Consider the following 15,655-nt stretch of genomic DNA (forward strand, 5'->3'; position numbering starts at 1 on the left):
CATCAATATTGTTCCCCTGTGTGCTGGAGTAATATGCACCTAAGTTATTAAGAGGGAGATGCCCCTTAATAAATTAGGTGCATCTCTGGTACTTCATGCACCAGAAACTCAAATCTACGTGAACTAGAGGCTGGCGTAGACTAGACTAGAGCTGTAACTTACACCAATTTAAGCTAAGGTCAAGTCCTCCAGAGTGAGACACTGTTTGTACCCACTCTCTACTCTGGCCAAGAGATGAGGATCCTGAACAGAGGACCCCCTGTAATAACTCCACAGTCACTAACAGGGTAGGATGAGAATAGGGTTTTTACACCACACAACCCCTTTAAGAGCTAAACTAATAAAAATGAATAGCACTGGAACCTACCACCCGGGTGTTGACCAGAACTCTCTCCTGTGGGTATGGGCTGATGCTCAGTCCTCTGATGGGTTCCTCCATTTTTACTTGAATTGTTCTGTTTTCTGAGCTTATGTCATTTTCCACTAATATAACAACTTCCACAACTTCTTTGCCGAGACCCTGGAGGTTGATCTCGGCATAAGAAATGTCACTTCCTACTGCATCACACTGAGTGTTGCGTGTGGAAATCACTGGAGGACATGTTTGCCCAAAGCTCCAGCTCTGGTTGGTGCCAACCCAAAAGGCTGTCGCATTAGAACCTGTCAGGAGTTTGAGGACCAAAACAGGGTTATTGACAGGGACATAGTAGATCTCCTCTTGAGGGATTGGGTAAGCCACTTCCAAGCCTGAAACTGGTGACACCACAGTGAAGGTACAAGAATGATTAGCCTCAAGCAACTGGTTACTAAATTTTGCCATGACGGTGTATCTGCCAGGATTCTTGAGACCACCATTTGGTGAATGGCTAAAAATAAGAGAATTTTCTTCAGTGGTACCAATGACTCTTATGGAGCAAGATGCTCCACCATCGACTTTACTGGGCCAATCAACTGTGCTGTTGACTAATAATCCTCCGAGGAGATCCCCAGGAATGCAGTCCATCCAACTCTGCTGGTGAACAACGTGGTAAGATCTGGTAGAGTGGCAATGCAGAAACTTTTTCGGTGGTGCATCATGCTGGACCACAATGAGGGAGCCCGGTAGCACCTCAATGCTCACATCCTCAAAAGATGCCTAAAAAGTCAATGAAAAGAAATGTAATCAATCTTTTAAACACCATGACCCGGTAATCATAACTAAAGGGGCATTCCAATCCTAGGCCTGCTGAATTAAAACTCAGCCTTGTCGCAGTGAAGACTTTGACCTGGACCTGGTGACCCCCTGGAGACAAAAGTTGTGTACACTCTGAGTGTCCATATGGAAAAATGGATGTGTGACTTTCACCATGGGCCAATGTGCTGCCTGTCTGCAGTCCGCTACGACCTCTGGGACCCCCTACAATCCTGAGAATTAAGGGGCCATAGTGCTGCACCTCCTTCTAAGGTGTCCCTGAACATCCCAGCTGGCCCCATTCACTTAACTGGGCCATGCTACATTTCACCTCATAGTTTGAGACCAGGGTGCCGCTCTGCAGGGAAAGACTGTGATGTGACAGCAGCTAAACCAGTTCTGTGACCCCTTCGTTCTCAGGATCAGTGGGGTCCTAGAGGTCGGACACCAGTGATCATATAGTGATGTCATGGGCCTTAAAGTGCAAGTTAAGGCTGCAATAAAATGTTCCTATAGAAATGAATAGGATCCATTACAAACAGTATAGATTAAAAGTGACAACCACGCTTCTGGTAAAGAAATGTGCTCAGAGAAGTTGTCATCTTCGTTCCCCCACTTGTCTTGTCAACTCATGCATTGGGGATATGAGTGGCTAGCAATTAGCAAGACACCATCTCTAATGAGGAGGAGAGATAGGGACTGAGGTATCCCATTCTAGCAACTATTGGGGGTCCCAGTGGTTGGACCACCAATCTAACCCATGGGGACCTGTCGTCTCTCTCTGTTTTAGTAAATAATTGCAAGTAACATTTTTGGAGCATGTTTGCTTAGCAGAGCTCATTCAGCAACCCTTCTGTAATTTATTCTTACATGTCCAGGAGGAATAACAGAGGGATATTGAAATGCAGAGTTGTAAGAAAGGATAAAGTACAAAGTCTTGGCACATTACCAAATACTGAGTTGCATTTCCTGGAGGTATTATGAAGAAATACTCCTTCATCAGGATGAAGTTAGGAAGACTGTTACTGGACTGGGTTGGCAATGAGGTGGCAGAGATGGCAGATTCGGTGGCAGAGATGGCAGATTCGGTGGCAGGGAAGCAGCCGCTCTCCACCGGTAAAGTGCTGTTGGTGTAATTAGAAGACTCCAGATCTTCCTCACACTCTGGGAAACTCTCGTTGATGGGTAGGGGGGAAATTGGAGAGAAGGTACTTTTAACCAGGCAACCTGGAGAATAAAAAGGTCAGAAGGGAAAGTCAAGAGATGCTTCATAAGAATGCATGATATCATGAGGAACAGCTGTCCTCCTTACATCTACACCAAGAGGAGCCATCCTCCTTACATCTACACCAAGAGGAGCCATCCTCCTTACATCTACACCAAGAGGCGCCATCCTCCTTACATCTACACCAAGACAAGCTGTCCTCCTTACATCTACACCAAGAGGAGCCATCCTCCTCACATCTACACCAAGAGGAGCCATCCTCCTCACATCTACACCAAGAGGAGCCATCCTCCTCACATCTACACCAAGAGGAGCCATCCTCCTCACATCTACACCAAGAGGAGCCATCCTCCTCACATCTACACCAAGAGGAGCCATCCTCCTTATATCTACACCAAAACAAGTCGTCCTCCTTATGTCAACATCAAGACGAGTCGTCCTCCTTATATCTACACCAAGACGAGTCGTCCTCCTTATATCTACACCAAGACGAGCTGTCCTCCTTACATCTACACCAAGACGAGCCGTCCTCCTTACATCTACACCAAGACGAGCCGTCCTCCTTACACCTACACCAAGACGAGCCGTCCTCCTTACACCATCTAAGCCAAGGCATATCTATCTATCTATCTAATATCTATCTATCTATCTATCTATCTATCTCTCATATCTATCTATCTATCTATCTATCTATCTTATCTATCTATCTCCTATCTATCTATCTATCTCTCATATCTATCTATCTATCTCTCATATCTATCTATCTCTCATATCTATCTATCTCTCTTATCTATCTATCTCTCTTATCTATCTATCTCTCTTATCTATCTATCTCTCTTATCTATCTATCTCTCATATCTATCTATCTCTCATATCTATCTATCTCTCATATCTATCTATCTCTCATATCTATCTATCTATCTATCTATCTATCTATCTCTCATATCTATCTCTCTCTCATATCTATCTATCTCTCTTATCTATCTATCTATCTCTTATATCTATCTATCTCTCATATCTATCTATCTATCTCTTATATCTATCTATCTCTCATATCTATCTATCTATCTCTTATATCTATCTATCTCTCATATCTATCTATCTATCTATCTATCTATCTATCTATCTATCTATCTATCTATCTATCTATCTATCTATCTATCTATCTTTGCCAGAATACATCTGTATCCCTGGACTAGCTCTGCCTATCTACAGCAACCCTCAAAGGAGGGAAGGAATGTATAAACAGTTATGACAATGATGTAACAATGTATCGTATAGCTAAACCTAAGCTACAGATGCAGTGGAGCTGAATTTGTCATTTAACTATTTGGTGTTGCACATTTTTTTTCATAGTGGTAACTATCCGAGGTAATATAATGCAGTCGGCTCACTTATAGTCCTATGTAAAAAGACAGATAAATACTAATCCCACAATGGCTTTGCTACGACATCTGACAAACCCAGCACTGCTACATCTACAGTCATACAGGGTTAACAGAGCCCTCACTCTACAGATTATAAATGCCTGCACCCATCCCACATCCCCATCTAAGATGAATGATGTGCCCCGGATTTAGCCGTATGATTATAATCCGGGCAGCGCGGTGTACCCACACCCTGACAAAGTGCAGACGCTCCCAAAAACTCAAAGTATCCTTTCCACACCAAACAAAACAGGGAGTTCTGTTCGTGTTTGTATGCCGTCTCCATGGTAAGCACATACTTTGGTCGATTCTCTCGAATTTCTAGCTACTCTATGTTTGGGTAATGTTGATCGCGTTTGCTGTCAGCCCAAATTTCCTTCCTGCAAGTGCACCCCATGGAGAAAGCGAACGCCGACCAGTATCAGCCATTCACACCAATGTATGCTGTGCTGTATCTCCATAGGCAGGGGACCAGCGCCCCTCTCTTTTGCGTCCTCACACTGTCACATAACGTCGGGGGAGAGGGTTATGCAATGACTTAAAAGGGTTGTGTCACGAAACATAGTCTACATTTTTCAAACCAGCACCTGGACCTGAATACTTTTGTAATTGCATGGAATTAAAAATTTTGCACAGTCAATAAAATGTATCTGTATAGCGCCACCTGCTGTTTGTTCTTTTCCTTATTTTTTGTCCGTCTCACTGAGCTGGTCGCACATGCTCAGTTTAAAGCCGTATGTTCTGTTAGAAGCTGAGGCAGTTGCAGGGAGAGAGCTGCAGCAGAAAGGACACGCCGCCTGAGCAGCCAGGCGGAAGATAATGTAGCAGAACAACTGGAACAGTGAATGAGGAGATCTCTGGATCCATGTGAGGTACAGGGCTGGTTCTAGCTCTGTTAGAAAGAGGTTGTCATCTACTAAGTGATGTCTGATTTTCATTTTTTGCATCAATCACGGCATAACCCCTTTAAGGCGCATTGACACTGCAACGATTAGCAAACGAATCTTGGAAGGAAGCGTTCCTTCCCGAAAATAACCTGCTCGTCAATGGAGATAAAGAACAGCATTTACAAGCAGCAATCACCTCCACTGTATGAGGCTGAGCGATGGTGGCTGCGGATACTACTGCACTGCGCTGTTTCTTGAAAGCAGAGCACTGTTCACACAGCACAATCTGCGGCCCAGAAACGATGATTGAGGTGTCCGCACAAAAGATCATTTAACCCGATGAACAAGAGTTTTCGCTCGTTCATCGGGTGATCTGCAGCACCTTTACATGGGCAGATTATCGGGAACGAGCGTTCGTAGGAATCCGAACATTGGGCCATGTAAATCCAACTTAATGCTAGCAGCCGGCGGATGTGGGCCACACCAGAACCCACTTCCGTATAGAAGGTCTCAGTTACAGATACAGCAGCTTGTTATATGGCTTCAGTTTACACAGGGTTAGGCTCCTACCTTGCACTGTACTTGGGGTGTATACTTGGAACCTCATCTGGGCAGACTCTTCCAGATCTTCAGTAACAAATTCTAGAGCTGATAAGTAGACGGTCTGTGTGAACCTGAACTCAGGGAACATCAGCACCTGACAATGAAGTAGAAGTTACCATAGTGAACACACAAAGGAAAGAGAACTGCTGGTGGAGTCACTGATCCTGAGTTACATCCTGTATTATACCCCAGAGCAGCACTCACTATTCTGCTGGTGTAGACACTTTGTATATACATTACTTATCCTGTACTGATCCTGAGTTACATCCTGTATTATACTCCAGAGCTGCACTCGCTATTCTGCTGTTGTAGTCACTGTGTACATACATTACTTATCCTGTACTGATCCTGAGTTACATCCTGTATTATACCCCAGAGCAGCACTCACTATTCTGCTGGTGCAGTCACTGTGTACATACATTACTGATCCTGAGTTACATCCTGTATTATACTCCAGAGCTGCACTCACTATTCTGCTGGTGCAGTCACTGTGTACATACATTACATTACTTATCCTGTACTGATCCTGAGTTACATCCTGTATTATACCCCAGAGCAGCACTCACTATTCTGCTGGTGCAGTCACTGTGTACATACATTACTGATCCTGAGTTACATCCTGTATTATACTCCAGAGCTGCACTCACTATTAGCTGGTGCAGTCACTGTGTACATACATTACATTACTTATCCTGTACTGATCCTGAGTTACATCCTGTGTTATACTCCAGAGCTGCACTCACTATTCTGCTGGGGGGGGGGGGGTAATGGCATACATACATAACATACATACGTCCTGCATTATATTCTAGAGCTGCCACTGAGAAAATCCTGATAATGACAGAAGTAGGTCCTCAGTCTTGTACCTACCTCCACCCCTTCGTCAGGAGAGGACACATTCTCTGCTCTTGACAAGTTCTGCAGGGGCCAGTTTGTATCAAACACCGAAGCTCCCACCACAAAGTATTCAGCATTTAGAGTAAGAGCTGGAACAAAGGCAACATGAATATCAGTATTAGTAGAGTTGACCACTTTAGACCACCCCCCTGTGATTGAGACTGAGGGGGTCCCCCACTTTGGAGCCCCACGATTGGCCTGGGTGAGATACTAGACATACACTGATGTAGAAGAGTCTCCAATTCATAATGTTCATCCTCCAGAAGCCATGAAAGGTGCTCACCTTGTGGCTTGTATTCACACACGTAGCTGTGTTTCGAGCTGCACAGGTCGGTGTTGCACACCCCATTGGGTCCCATTCTCACACAGCGATCCGCCTGGGATGGCTCGGGCTCCCCTGGAAGCCAGTTCTGGCAGCTCTCCAGGTCAAACCGCTTCCCTGCTGGGAGGGATTCGGCACTTCTGGTGTCATTGAATCCTATCCACACCTCCAGACCACTGGACAGCAGGGGGCAAAAAATGGCATCAGTGTCAAAATAATACTAAGAACATAACAAGACTAGTAAATTCTGCTTCCTATTATACTGGCCCTTGTGTGAGAGCGCAAGATGGAGCATTTGGAGCCCCACTGGAGGAGCTACTTTTGCGCAGGGTTCAAGAATTTGCCCCTAACCATGGCCCTTAGCTTTCAGATGGACAATCAGTCTTTTATTTGCTCCTCAGGGGCGTAACCATGGGTGGAGCAAAGGTTGCAATTGCATCTGGCCCATTCAGTATTACACACGACGCTTAATAGTTTGGAGGATCCCGTTAAAGATCTTGAGTCAGGATCTTGGAACCTCCAGTTACCCCCCTACTGCTCCCCGTCCTCCTTTCCAGCTAAACCCTAGTGCTCTTACTTGCAATACACGCCGCCCCCAATTCCCTTCCTTATGCCCTTCCATATATTTGCCTGATCACCCTTTGACATATAGGGGGAGATTTATCATTTCATTTGCGCTAGAAAAGTGGCATTAAAAAGTCTCAAACTGTAAAATTAGTGGCACATGCCCACGCCATGTTTCCGAAAGGGGGCATTGGCAAGGGCAGAAAGAGGGCGTGACCAGCAGCCGCCACAAATGTATCTTCATTTACTCCAGTTTTCTAGAGCAAATGAAGCCAGAAATCTATGGCAGCATTGCCGGTCTTGATAAATCTCCCCCATATTGTCTGGCAGGTCCTACAACTCCACTGGCATTTGCTGTGTTCCCCACCATTTCAATGACACCCTAGGCAGCCACATACTTTGCCTATCCTCAACCCAGCCCTGTCTGCTTGCAGAACTTCAGACCATGAAAATGGACCATAACAATCCGACCCTTATGGACCTTTTTGCCCCATCGATGTGGGCTCTGGGTATCCCCGAAGACATGCAGTTCATAGTGGATGCCTATGGTATCAATGATGGACTTTTTAGCGGGACCTTCGGTGTATCCTTAATGTTCCTTATAATCTCAACTTCCTATTAGAAAGTCTAAGGACTCGGCCTGGTATAGACGTTCAGGCCACACATGTGTTTCTTCTCCTAGCATCCTCGAATGCCAAAGACAGACCGGTTGAAACAAGCTGACTTAGAGGGCCCCCGAGAAGAGACGGAGGGAAGGATTGCAAACAGCTGCTGTAAGGATATGTGTGCACAGGAGTCAGTGCCAGGAGCTGGCCGGCTGCTGAGGAGGAAATTACACATTGATCTCCTTCCTGCCCCCGAGACAGAGCAAATAATGGACAAAACGCCCAGGACATATAGAGTCATTTACTGACGGGTCGCCCGAGGGGCCCCTATAAATAAATACCACCCTGCAACCGAACCGTTCTATCAATATCTGCTGGCAGCGAACGGCTCTCGATAGAAGGACGATGTTATTGTAGGATTTCAAAGCTTCACAGATCCCGAAACCTGGGCTGATATCACTAGGCAAATCCTGCCCTTGAGTTGGTCATAGAATAGCTGCATTTATCAGATCGACATGGAGACACCACCTGCCGCACCCCCAGTTCTCCTGATTGATCGGAGTCGGACCCCTACTGATCTGATACTCATCCCCTATACTATAGGGGTAAGCATATGAAGACACGCACATAGGTGACTACCACTTCCCTCTTAAAGGGGGTTGTACATCATCAGAAAAACATGGCTGCCTTCTTCTAAAAAAGACAGCACCACACCTTTCCACAGGCTGCCTGCGGTATTACAGTTCAGGCCAATTCATTTCGGGACCCGAGCTGCAATACCACACACACAACCCATGGGCAGGGGTGGCGCTGAAGAAAGCAGTCATGTTTTATCACTCCTGTACAATCCCTATACTTACCAACATTTCGGTTATTAAAATCCGGGCATCCAAAACCTGGCCCATGGGACTCCACCCAAGGATGCCCACTTGTGGGTGGGGTTATCGTTAGCCACACCCATTTTTGGCCTGGGACAGCCCACATTTGCCGGCCCATTACCTGAAAATTCGGGACAGTTGGCAACTATGTGAAACATAAATACTATATGAAAAGATGAATAATTAAAACGTCCACTACTTTCTAATGCACTTTACAGTTCCATTCTTCACCACATCAAGATCTCTGCTTGCTGTCTGTGGGTGAAAACTTTTTTTTTTTTAAATATATCCAGAGGCAGCAAAATCAGTAAAATCTAGTCCTGGCTGAAATACATTCAGTCTAGGAAGTCCACTGAAATTTTGCGGAATTTGACTACTATCATAAAGTATCACATATTTGAGACCAGAATAGCGACGGGTTCAAAAAAGTTGAGTGAATCTGCAAAAAATGAGCTTTAGATCCAGTGTTCTCCATTCGCAACCATAGCTGCTTTCAGAGTCCTGCTGGTTGCCCTTGGAAACAGACAGCAGTTAAGCTCCACCCCTTTGACAGACATGTGACACAACAGCTGGTATGCCCACTTTAGCTTTAGAGGTGATCGGAGAAGAAAACAAAGGTGGCAGAAAATCAGTAAAGTATTTATAAAGCTGCTGCACATTTTATGCAGAATTGGATGGAGGAATGTAGTAAATTGATATTTAGAGGTGGAGTTTCCCTTTAACTATACACTGCGGGCAGAGCATGCTGGCATTTGTGATTGTACTACAGCTGGCACACTGCGGGTTTCTGAAAACGGAATTCAACTATATGACTAATTGAATTATACTAAATACTGATAACCGGTCCTAATCTTACACGCTCCGTTTAATCACTAATCTGAGAAATCAGTTATGGCAGAGATTGGTGATGGCGGGCGCTGGCGCTACCCCTCCCCTGACACATGAAAACCGCTAAACACTTCACTTTCCTTGTGGTGCCATGTCCACGTACCTGGTAACCCGGGTCTCCAGAAACTTCTGCAACTCATGACTGCTCACAACGGCCATGTCTCCATTTCCGAGATCCTGGCAGACCTTCTGCGCATCGAACCAGCCGGCTTTTTCCACTACTAACTGGTAACAATGGTTATTAAGGGGGCACACCACACTTCCAGGTGGACAGGCAGGGGACACTGCAGGAAAATGGAGAGAGTTACATCAGTTACAGCGTTACTATACATGGGCATTTATATGGTCCTCATCATGGTCCACCACTTGGTCTTCTCTTGACCTGGTAAAATCAGCCTGACTAGGCAAGACAAGGTCCATGGGCACCATGTGATACTCAATTTCCCCACTACCAGTTGACCATGGGGATTCCAGCAGCTGGCACACACCCCCATAAGCTCAAGCGTAAGCAGCTAACCAAAATGGTACTGTCCACATAGGACAATGGGGACTGGCAGCCATTGCAAACATCTAAGCAATGGTGGTGGAATCTCCAGTTGGTCACTTTTCCAATAGTTTGGACTCTCCAGTTGGTGTGATGACCAGGAAAACAGAAGAAACAATGTCCTTTTACTTAACCCAAGACCATTCTTGCTACCTACTAGATAGACCTCAATATGTTCTTACCTTCCTCACCGCTCTCTGATGTTACAGTAGACTCCACCGCCAGGTCAGTTCCACCTCTCACCTTCACCTGGACATCCACATTGTCATTAGTTTTCACCAAGGTTGGGCAAATGATCTGTATCTTCTCAGGCAACCCAACCACTCTCAGTTCATCATGAACGATGAGGTCTCTGCTCCCTAGACGGAGAGTCACGGTCACGTTGTACATCCCAGGCTGGGCATACCTATGGGTAATGTTAAGATCACTGGTGCTATAGATCTGATTTCCAAAATCCCAGAGGAGAGGAGTAACAGGGATTGGCGCCTTGACTTCTAAATGCACAGAATCCCCGAGCCTATAGGTTTCTTGGGAGCTCTGCAAGATGGCGAATGACTTGGTGCTGGTGGCCTCTTGGACAATGGTTAGGTTGCAGCTAGAAAAGATGGAAGGAGAACTGCAGACCTCCTGACACTGAAGAGACATGTTGGTAGAGATGGTGTCACCGCAAAAGCAACCATGTTTGGGGTCGAGGGTCCAGAAGTTGTAGAGGTTAGCAAAACACTGTGCACTGCAAGTCTCATTCGTTGGGTGAGACAGGGGGATGGGCGTAAAGGTCAACAAGGATTCATCGGCAGAAGACAGATTTTGTGGACAAAAGATAAGGTCACCTCCTGCAAGAAGAGATATATGGATGGCCTTGGTTAGTGTTTCCTTACTATATAATACATTTGTCCTATAGCAAATGTTTGTGCCCATTGCCCACTGTTGGGCATCTGAAGCCTCCATGGGGTAAAATATCATCTTGGATAATGTCCCATGCATATCTACTGTCCGATGACCATTATACTTTATAAAACCTGACATAGTCCCTAGGAATAGCTCTTATGACTGGTTACTCACCACACGTGGTCTTGGAGAAGGAGACATTGAGCAGCTGCTCGCCAGATACCACTGGAGGCCCATCACAGAGGGTAGAGTCAGGATTCTTTAATCTAACCCCATTTTCAGCAGCCCATAGAGGAAGCCATGACATACGGCAGTCGCAACGCCATGGATTGTCACTCAGGTCCCTGCAAATCATTATCAGCCATAATTAAGTCCACAAGGACTTCAAACTCAACCAAACACAAACATTTTTCAGGAGGCTTCGTTCCCACCCACGAAACAAAACCCTTGTAACTTAGAGATCTTATCCATTTTATATTGGCACCAATGTTTCCTCTGAAGCCTTCATAGGTAGCGGGCATGCAGTTCTTGGCCTTGGCACTGTTCCCTCAGAGCCCAATAATTGCTGTCTGTCCAGATACATGCTATACAGAAGCCAGATAACTAGTGCCACATGGCCTTCAGATAGTTGTATACAGTATCCACATCAGTGCCAAAATACTTGGTGGTCTAGGGTATTAAAGGAGTCAATCTCAACATCCCTGGTAGTCTAAGGCAATTAAGTGCTTAATTCAAACATCCATGGTGATCTATTGAAGAGTAGAGGTTAATCCTTGCATCCATCCCTAGTAGCCTAGGACAGTGGAGGGGTTAAAAAGACTATTTCTGGCTGTCTCAGGCAGTTAAAAGGTTAATGTCACCATTTCTGGTGGTCTAAGGCAGTGAGGGGGCTATTATCAGAACCCCAGGTGATCTAGGCAGTGAAAGGGTTAACTTCAGTATCAATGGTGATCAACTCTATGGAAGGGATGAATGTCCGCAATCGTATGTGGTCTTGGACAGTAATTGGGTTAATATAACTATCCGTGGAGGTCTAGGGCAAGAATGGAATTAATGCCATTATTTCTGGTGGTCTACAGTAAAGAAGTAATTAATGTCAGCATCCTAAGTGGTCTAGAACAGTGAAAGGGATTAATATCAGTAGCCCTGGTGGTCTAGAACTAGGGTATGGAAAGGATTAATACCAACATCACTAGTGGACTAGGACAGCGAAGAGGTTAATGTCAGTATTTCTGGTGGCCTAAAGCTAAGGCATGGAAAGGATTAATAACAGCATCACTAGTGGTCTAGGACAGTGAAGGGGTTAACGTTACAATTTCCGGTGGTCTAGAATAGGGAGATTATTAATGTAAGGATGGCTAGTGGTCTATCTCTCTCTGATGGCTTAGGGAAAGTAAGGGGTTGAAGTCAGCATCACTGGTGATCTAGGACAGGAAAGGGGTCACTTTTCCATAATTTTTTATTATTATTTTTTTCAATCAATCATTCTCCACCGTGAATGAGAGATTGTCACAATCCCACGCTCAATACTACCACATCTGTAATGCTCTGATACTCACAAGTCTGTCAGATTCTGTAGCTGCTCAAACAGTCTTCTGTCCAGGGTCTCGATGCGGTTGTCTGAAAGATCTCTACAAGAAGTAAGATAAATATACTATAAGAACTACTGATCCCATCAGGAATCCTCCAGATATCCGCAGACTGAAGACATTTCACGTGTTCACCAGATGCCTGCACAATGCCATGGCAGCCATCTCTCATGACCAGCATGAAGCATTTGTATGAGACTAGAAAAGAGGGTCTTTTGTTTTTTTTCCCCCCCAACAGCGCCACCCTTGTCCATGGCCTGCGTCTGGTATTGCAGCACAGCCCCATTCAAAGTAAAGGCTGCAGTACCAGACTTGTCCTATGAATGAGAGTGGTGCTGGGTCAGAAGACCTCTCTGAAGTATGCTAGTCTTCTCAGACATAATAAAACCAAGGGGTTTAGATAATCCGGCATCCCTCAGATCAATGCTGGATTAAAGGACTTTTACTGACTTTGTTTAATGGGAGTACGGGACATCAGGCAGGAAGCAGTAAGTGAGCAAGATCACATATATAAGAAGAAAGTAAATAGGAAGACACAGAAGATGGATTCCGTTCAAGGACTCAAATAGAAAGGAATAAATCACAACCTGATGACTGATGCACACTGCCATATCAGAAGCCAAATGTCGGACTCGTTTGGGCCAGCTGGACGGACATTTTGGAATAACATGCACAACAAGGTGGAGTTTTCGGTACAATATGTGCTAATTTGAGGATAAACCCTATTTTAGTCTACTTTCACACTGGCGTTTTGGCTTTCCGTTTGGGAGATCCGTTCAGGGCTCTCGCAAGCGGTCTAAAACGGATCAGTTTTGCCCCAATGCATTCTGAATGGAAAAGGATCCGCTCAGAAGGCATCAGTTCAGTCTCCGTTCCGCTTTGAAGACGGACACCAAAACGCTGCTTGCTGCTGATGAAACTGAGCCAAACGGATCCGTCCTGACACACAATGTAAGTCAATGGGGACGGATCCGTTTTCTCTGACACAATAGAAAACTGATCCGTCCCCCATTGACTTTCAATGGTGTTCAAGACGGATCCGTCATGGCTATAGAAGACATAATACAACCGGATCCGTTTATGACGGATGCGTGCGGTTGTATTATGGTAACGGAAGCGCTTTTGCAGATCCATGACGGATCCACTAAAAACGCTAGTGTGAAAGTAGCCTTACCCGCTCCCTGCGCTGCTCTGGTCCGCGCACCGCCACTGCTGCTGCTTCATTGATGAAAATATCCGGTGTCGGGGGAGAGCAGCCAATGGCAGGCGGGGACGGGGACGAGCCTCCCTAGCATCGCGGGTGACGCTAGGTAGGTTTGTCCCCGCCTGCCTTTGGCTTCTCCCCCCTGACACCGGATGTTTTCATCCGTGTGCAGGGAGAAGTAGCGGTGCGGGTACCAGGAGCGGCGCAGGGAGCGCGGTAAGTAGATTACCGGTGAGGGGCCTGGCATATGTGGGGGAGTTTGAGAAATTGGATAACCCCTTTAAGGCCTCCAAACTCTCTCCCCAACAGAAGATACCTGGGGAGAGAAGAGTTTAGTGTATGGCCCGCTTAAAGGGGTACCCCGATCTGATACACTGATAGCATAGTGCTAGGAACCACTCTTATCACCAGAACGGGACCCACGAAGTGAACAGAGGGCAGCCATGTACACGCTGCCACCCACTTTTCATCAATATGCGCTGGAACTCCCATAGCGATGAATGGAGAGCATGCTGCACATGCGCGGGGTCCTCTTCATCACTTCGAGGGCCACGCTCCAGAGATAGAGGCAGTTCCCAGAGAGCTATGCCATTCACGTCCCAGGCAGGCTAATCCCCTTAAGTTCTGAAGACCAACTGAGACCAATTATGGTTTCAGAGCGTGGGAGGATCCTCTGGTCCTGTGATGGATCAATACCACCCTGGATGGATGGATCATACCATCAATTTTCCATGTGCCACTGATAAAATAGAGATGGATCGGAAAAAGCCACCTTGCTTTGCACGATTTCCAAACTCGATCGCCAAAGCTCGAATTTTGTTCAATGTTTGGAATAAGTTGAAAAACTGGACCATCTAGACTCCATACTTCAACAGTTATACCTCCCGTCCAGAACATACACATGTATGTATGCTGGGCTCCGCCAAGAGTGTATATGTTCTTAATGGGGAGAGGGGACAAAACGTCCGCTAGACACCTCTGGCGGTAGGCTTGTCTCCCCTGAGAAAAAAAGGATCAGGCATGTTGAAATCCAACAGCCTGACCCTCATTATCCCACCCCCAAACACATACATCTGCCATCAGGGTCGGGTTCACAGGCCCGCATACACCTTCGATGGTCAGCCTGCCATGCTAAAATCGATGGCTACGACCAGCATCAATCTCATGTGTATGGTCTTCTTTTTGGGAACTTTATTTTCCTCCTACTTTCCAAAAACAAATACATTAAAAGGGGTTCTGCCATGCTTGATGTAAAAAATTAAAATCAGACATCATACAGTACATGACGACCCCTTTCTAACAAATCTACAACCAAGCCCAGTACCTCACATGGATCCAGAGATCTCCCCACTCATTGCTCCATTTGTACTACAAGAGTTATTTCAGGGTGGCAAACTGAGCATGTGCGACCACCTCAGTGAGGTGGACAAGAAATAAGGAAAAGGAACAAACAGCAGGTGGAGCCATACAGATACATTTTATTGAATAGCTCAGCCGTAATGCTAAATTTTTAATTACGAAAGTATTCAGATCCAGGTGCTGGTTTGAATAATGTATAATTTTTTTCGTGGTAAAACCCCTTTAATTAGCTTCCTGTACAAGCGGTTCCTAAATATATAAACCAGTGTTTGGAGGCCCCACTGGAGGGGATGGTGGACAACGTGAGAGAATTCCCTGAGTCACACTGCACGATATGTAAATAATGGGTAATAAATTAACCGGTCTCAATTGATGTCAATGGTTCTACGGCTGCTCTTAAAGGATCACTAAACCTAGAAGAGAATGAAGAAATAAAAGCTGAGGAAACGGTCAACAAAAATTTCGTTGTCAATTTGTCTGACTTTTTATAACTTCCTGAACCAAAGAGCCCGTTAAAAATCGTGTGGCAATTTTCCTCTTATTTCCGACAGAGGATTAGGCTAGGGCTGCACGACGACATGTGTCTCGCAATACATAGGGCACA

The 15,655-nt window shown here is 45.6% G+C and overlaps 1 protein-coding gene across 2 annotated transcripts in view; it reads right to left on the reverse strand.

Moving 5' to 3' along the window:
- PKD1 (polycystin 1, transient receptor potential channel interacting) overlaps window positions 1-15,655 on the reverse strand; it is a 101,049-nt gene that overhangs the window by 50,640 nt on the left and 34,754 nt on the right. For both annotated transcript variants that reach the window (XM_040441307.1, XM_040441308.1), the window contains exons 2-10: window positions 12,459-12,530; window positions 11,074-11,243; window positions 10,194-10,844; window positions 9,571-9,751; window positions 6,494-6,708; window positions 6,184-6,299; window positions 5,281-5,407; window positions 2,121-2,398; window positions 368-1,135 (exon numbers count right to left, since the gene is read on the reverse strand). In XM_040441307.1, coding sequence (XP_040297241.1) covers window positions 368-1,135; window positions 2,121-2,398; window positions 5,281-5,407; window positions 6,184-6,299; window positions 6,494-6,708; window positions 9,571-9,751; window positions 10,194-10,844; window positions 11,074-11,243; window positions 12,459-12,530 — 2,578 coding nt within the window. The remainder of the gene's footprint in view (window positions 1-367; window positions 1,136-2,120; window positions 2,399-5,280; window positions 5,408-6,183; window positions 6,300-6,493; window positions 6,709-9,570; window positions 9,752-10,193; window positions 10,845-11,073; window positions 11,244-12,458; window positions 12,531-15,655) is intronic.

This window comes from Bufo bufo, chromosome 7, assembly GCF_905171765.1.
Source record: "Bufo bufo chromosome 7, aBufBuf1.1, whole genome shotgun sequence".
Lineage (NCBI taxonomy): Eukaryota > Metazoa > Chordata > Amphibia > Anura > Bufonidae > Bufo > Bufo bufo.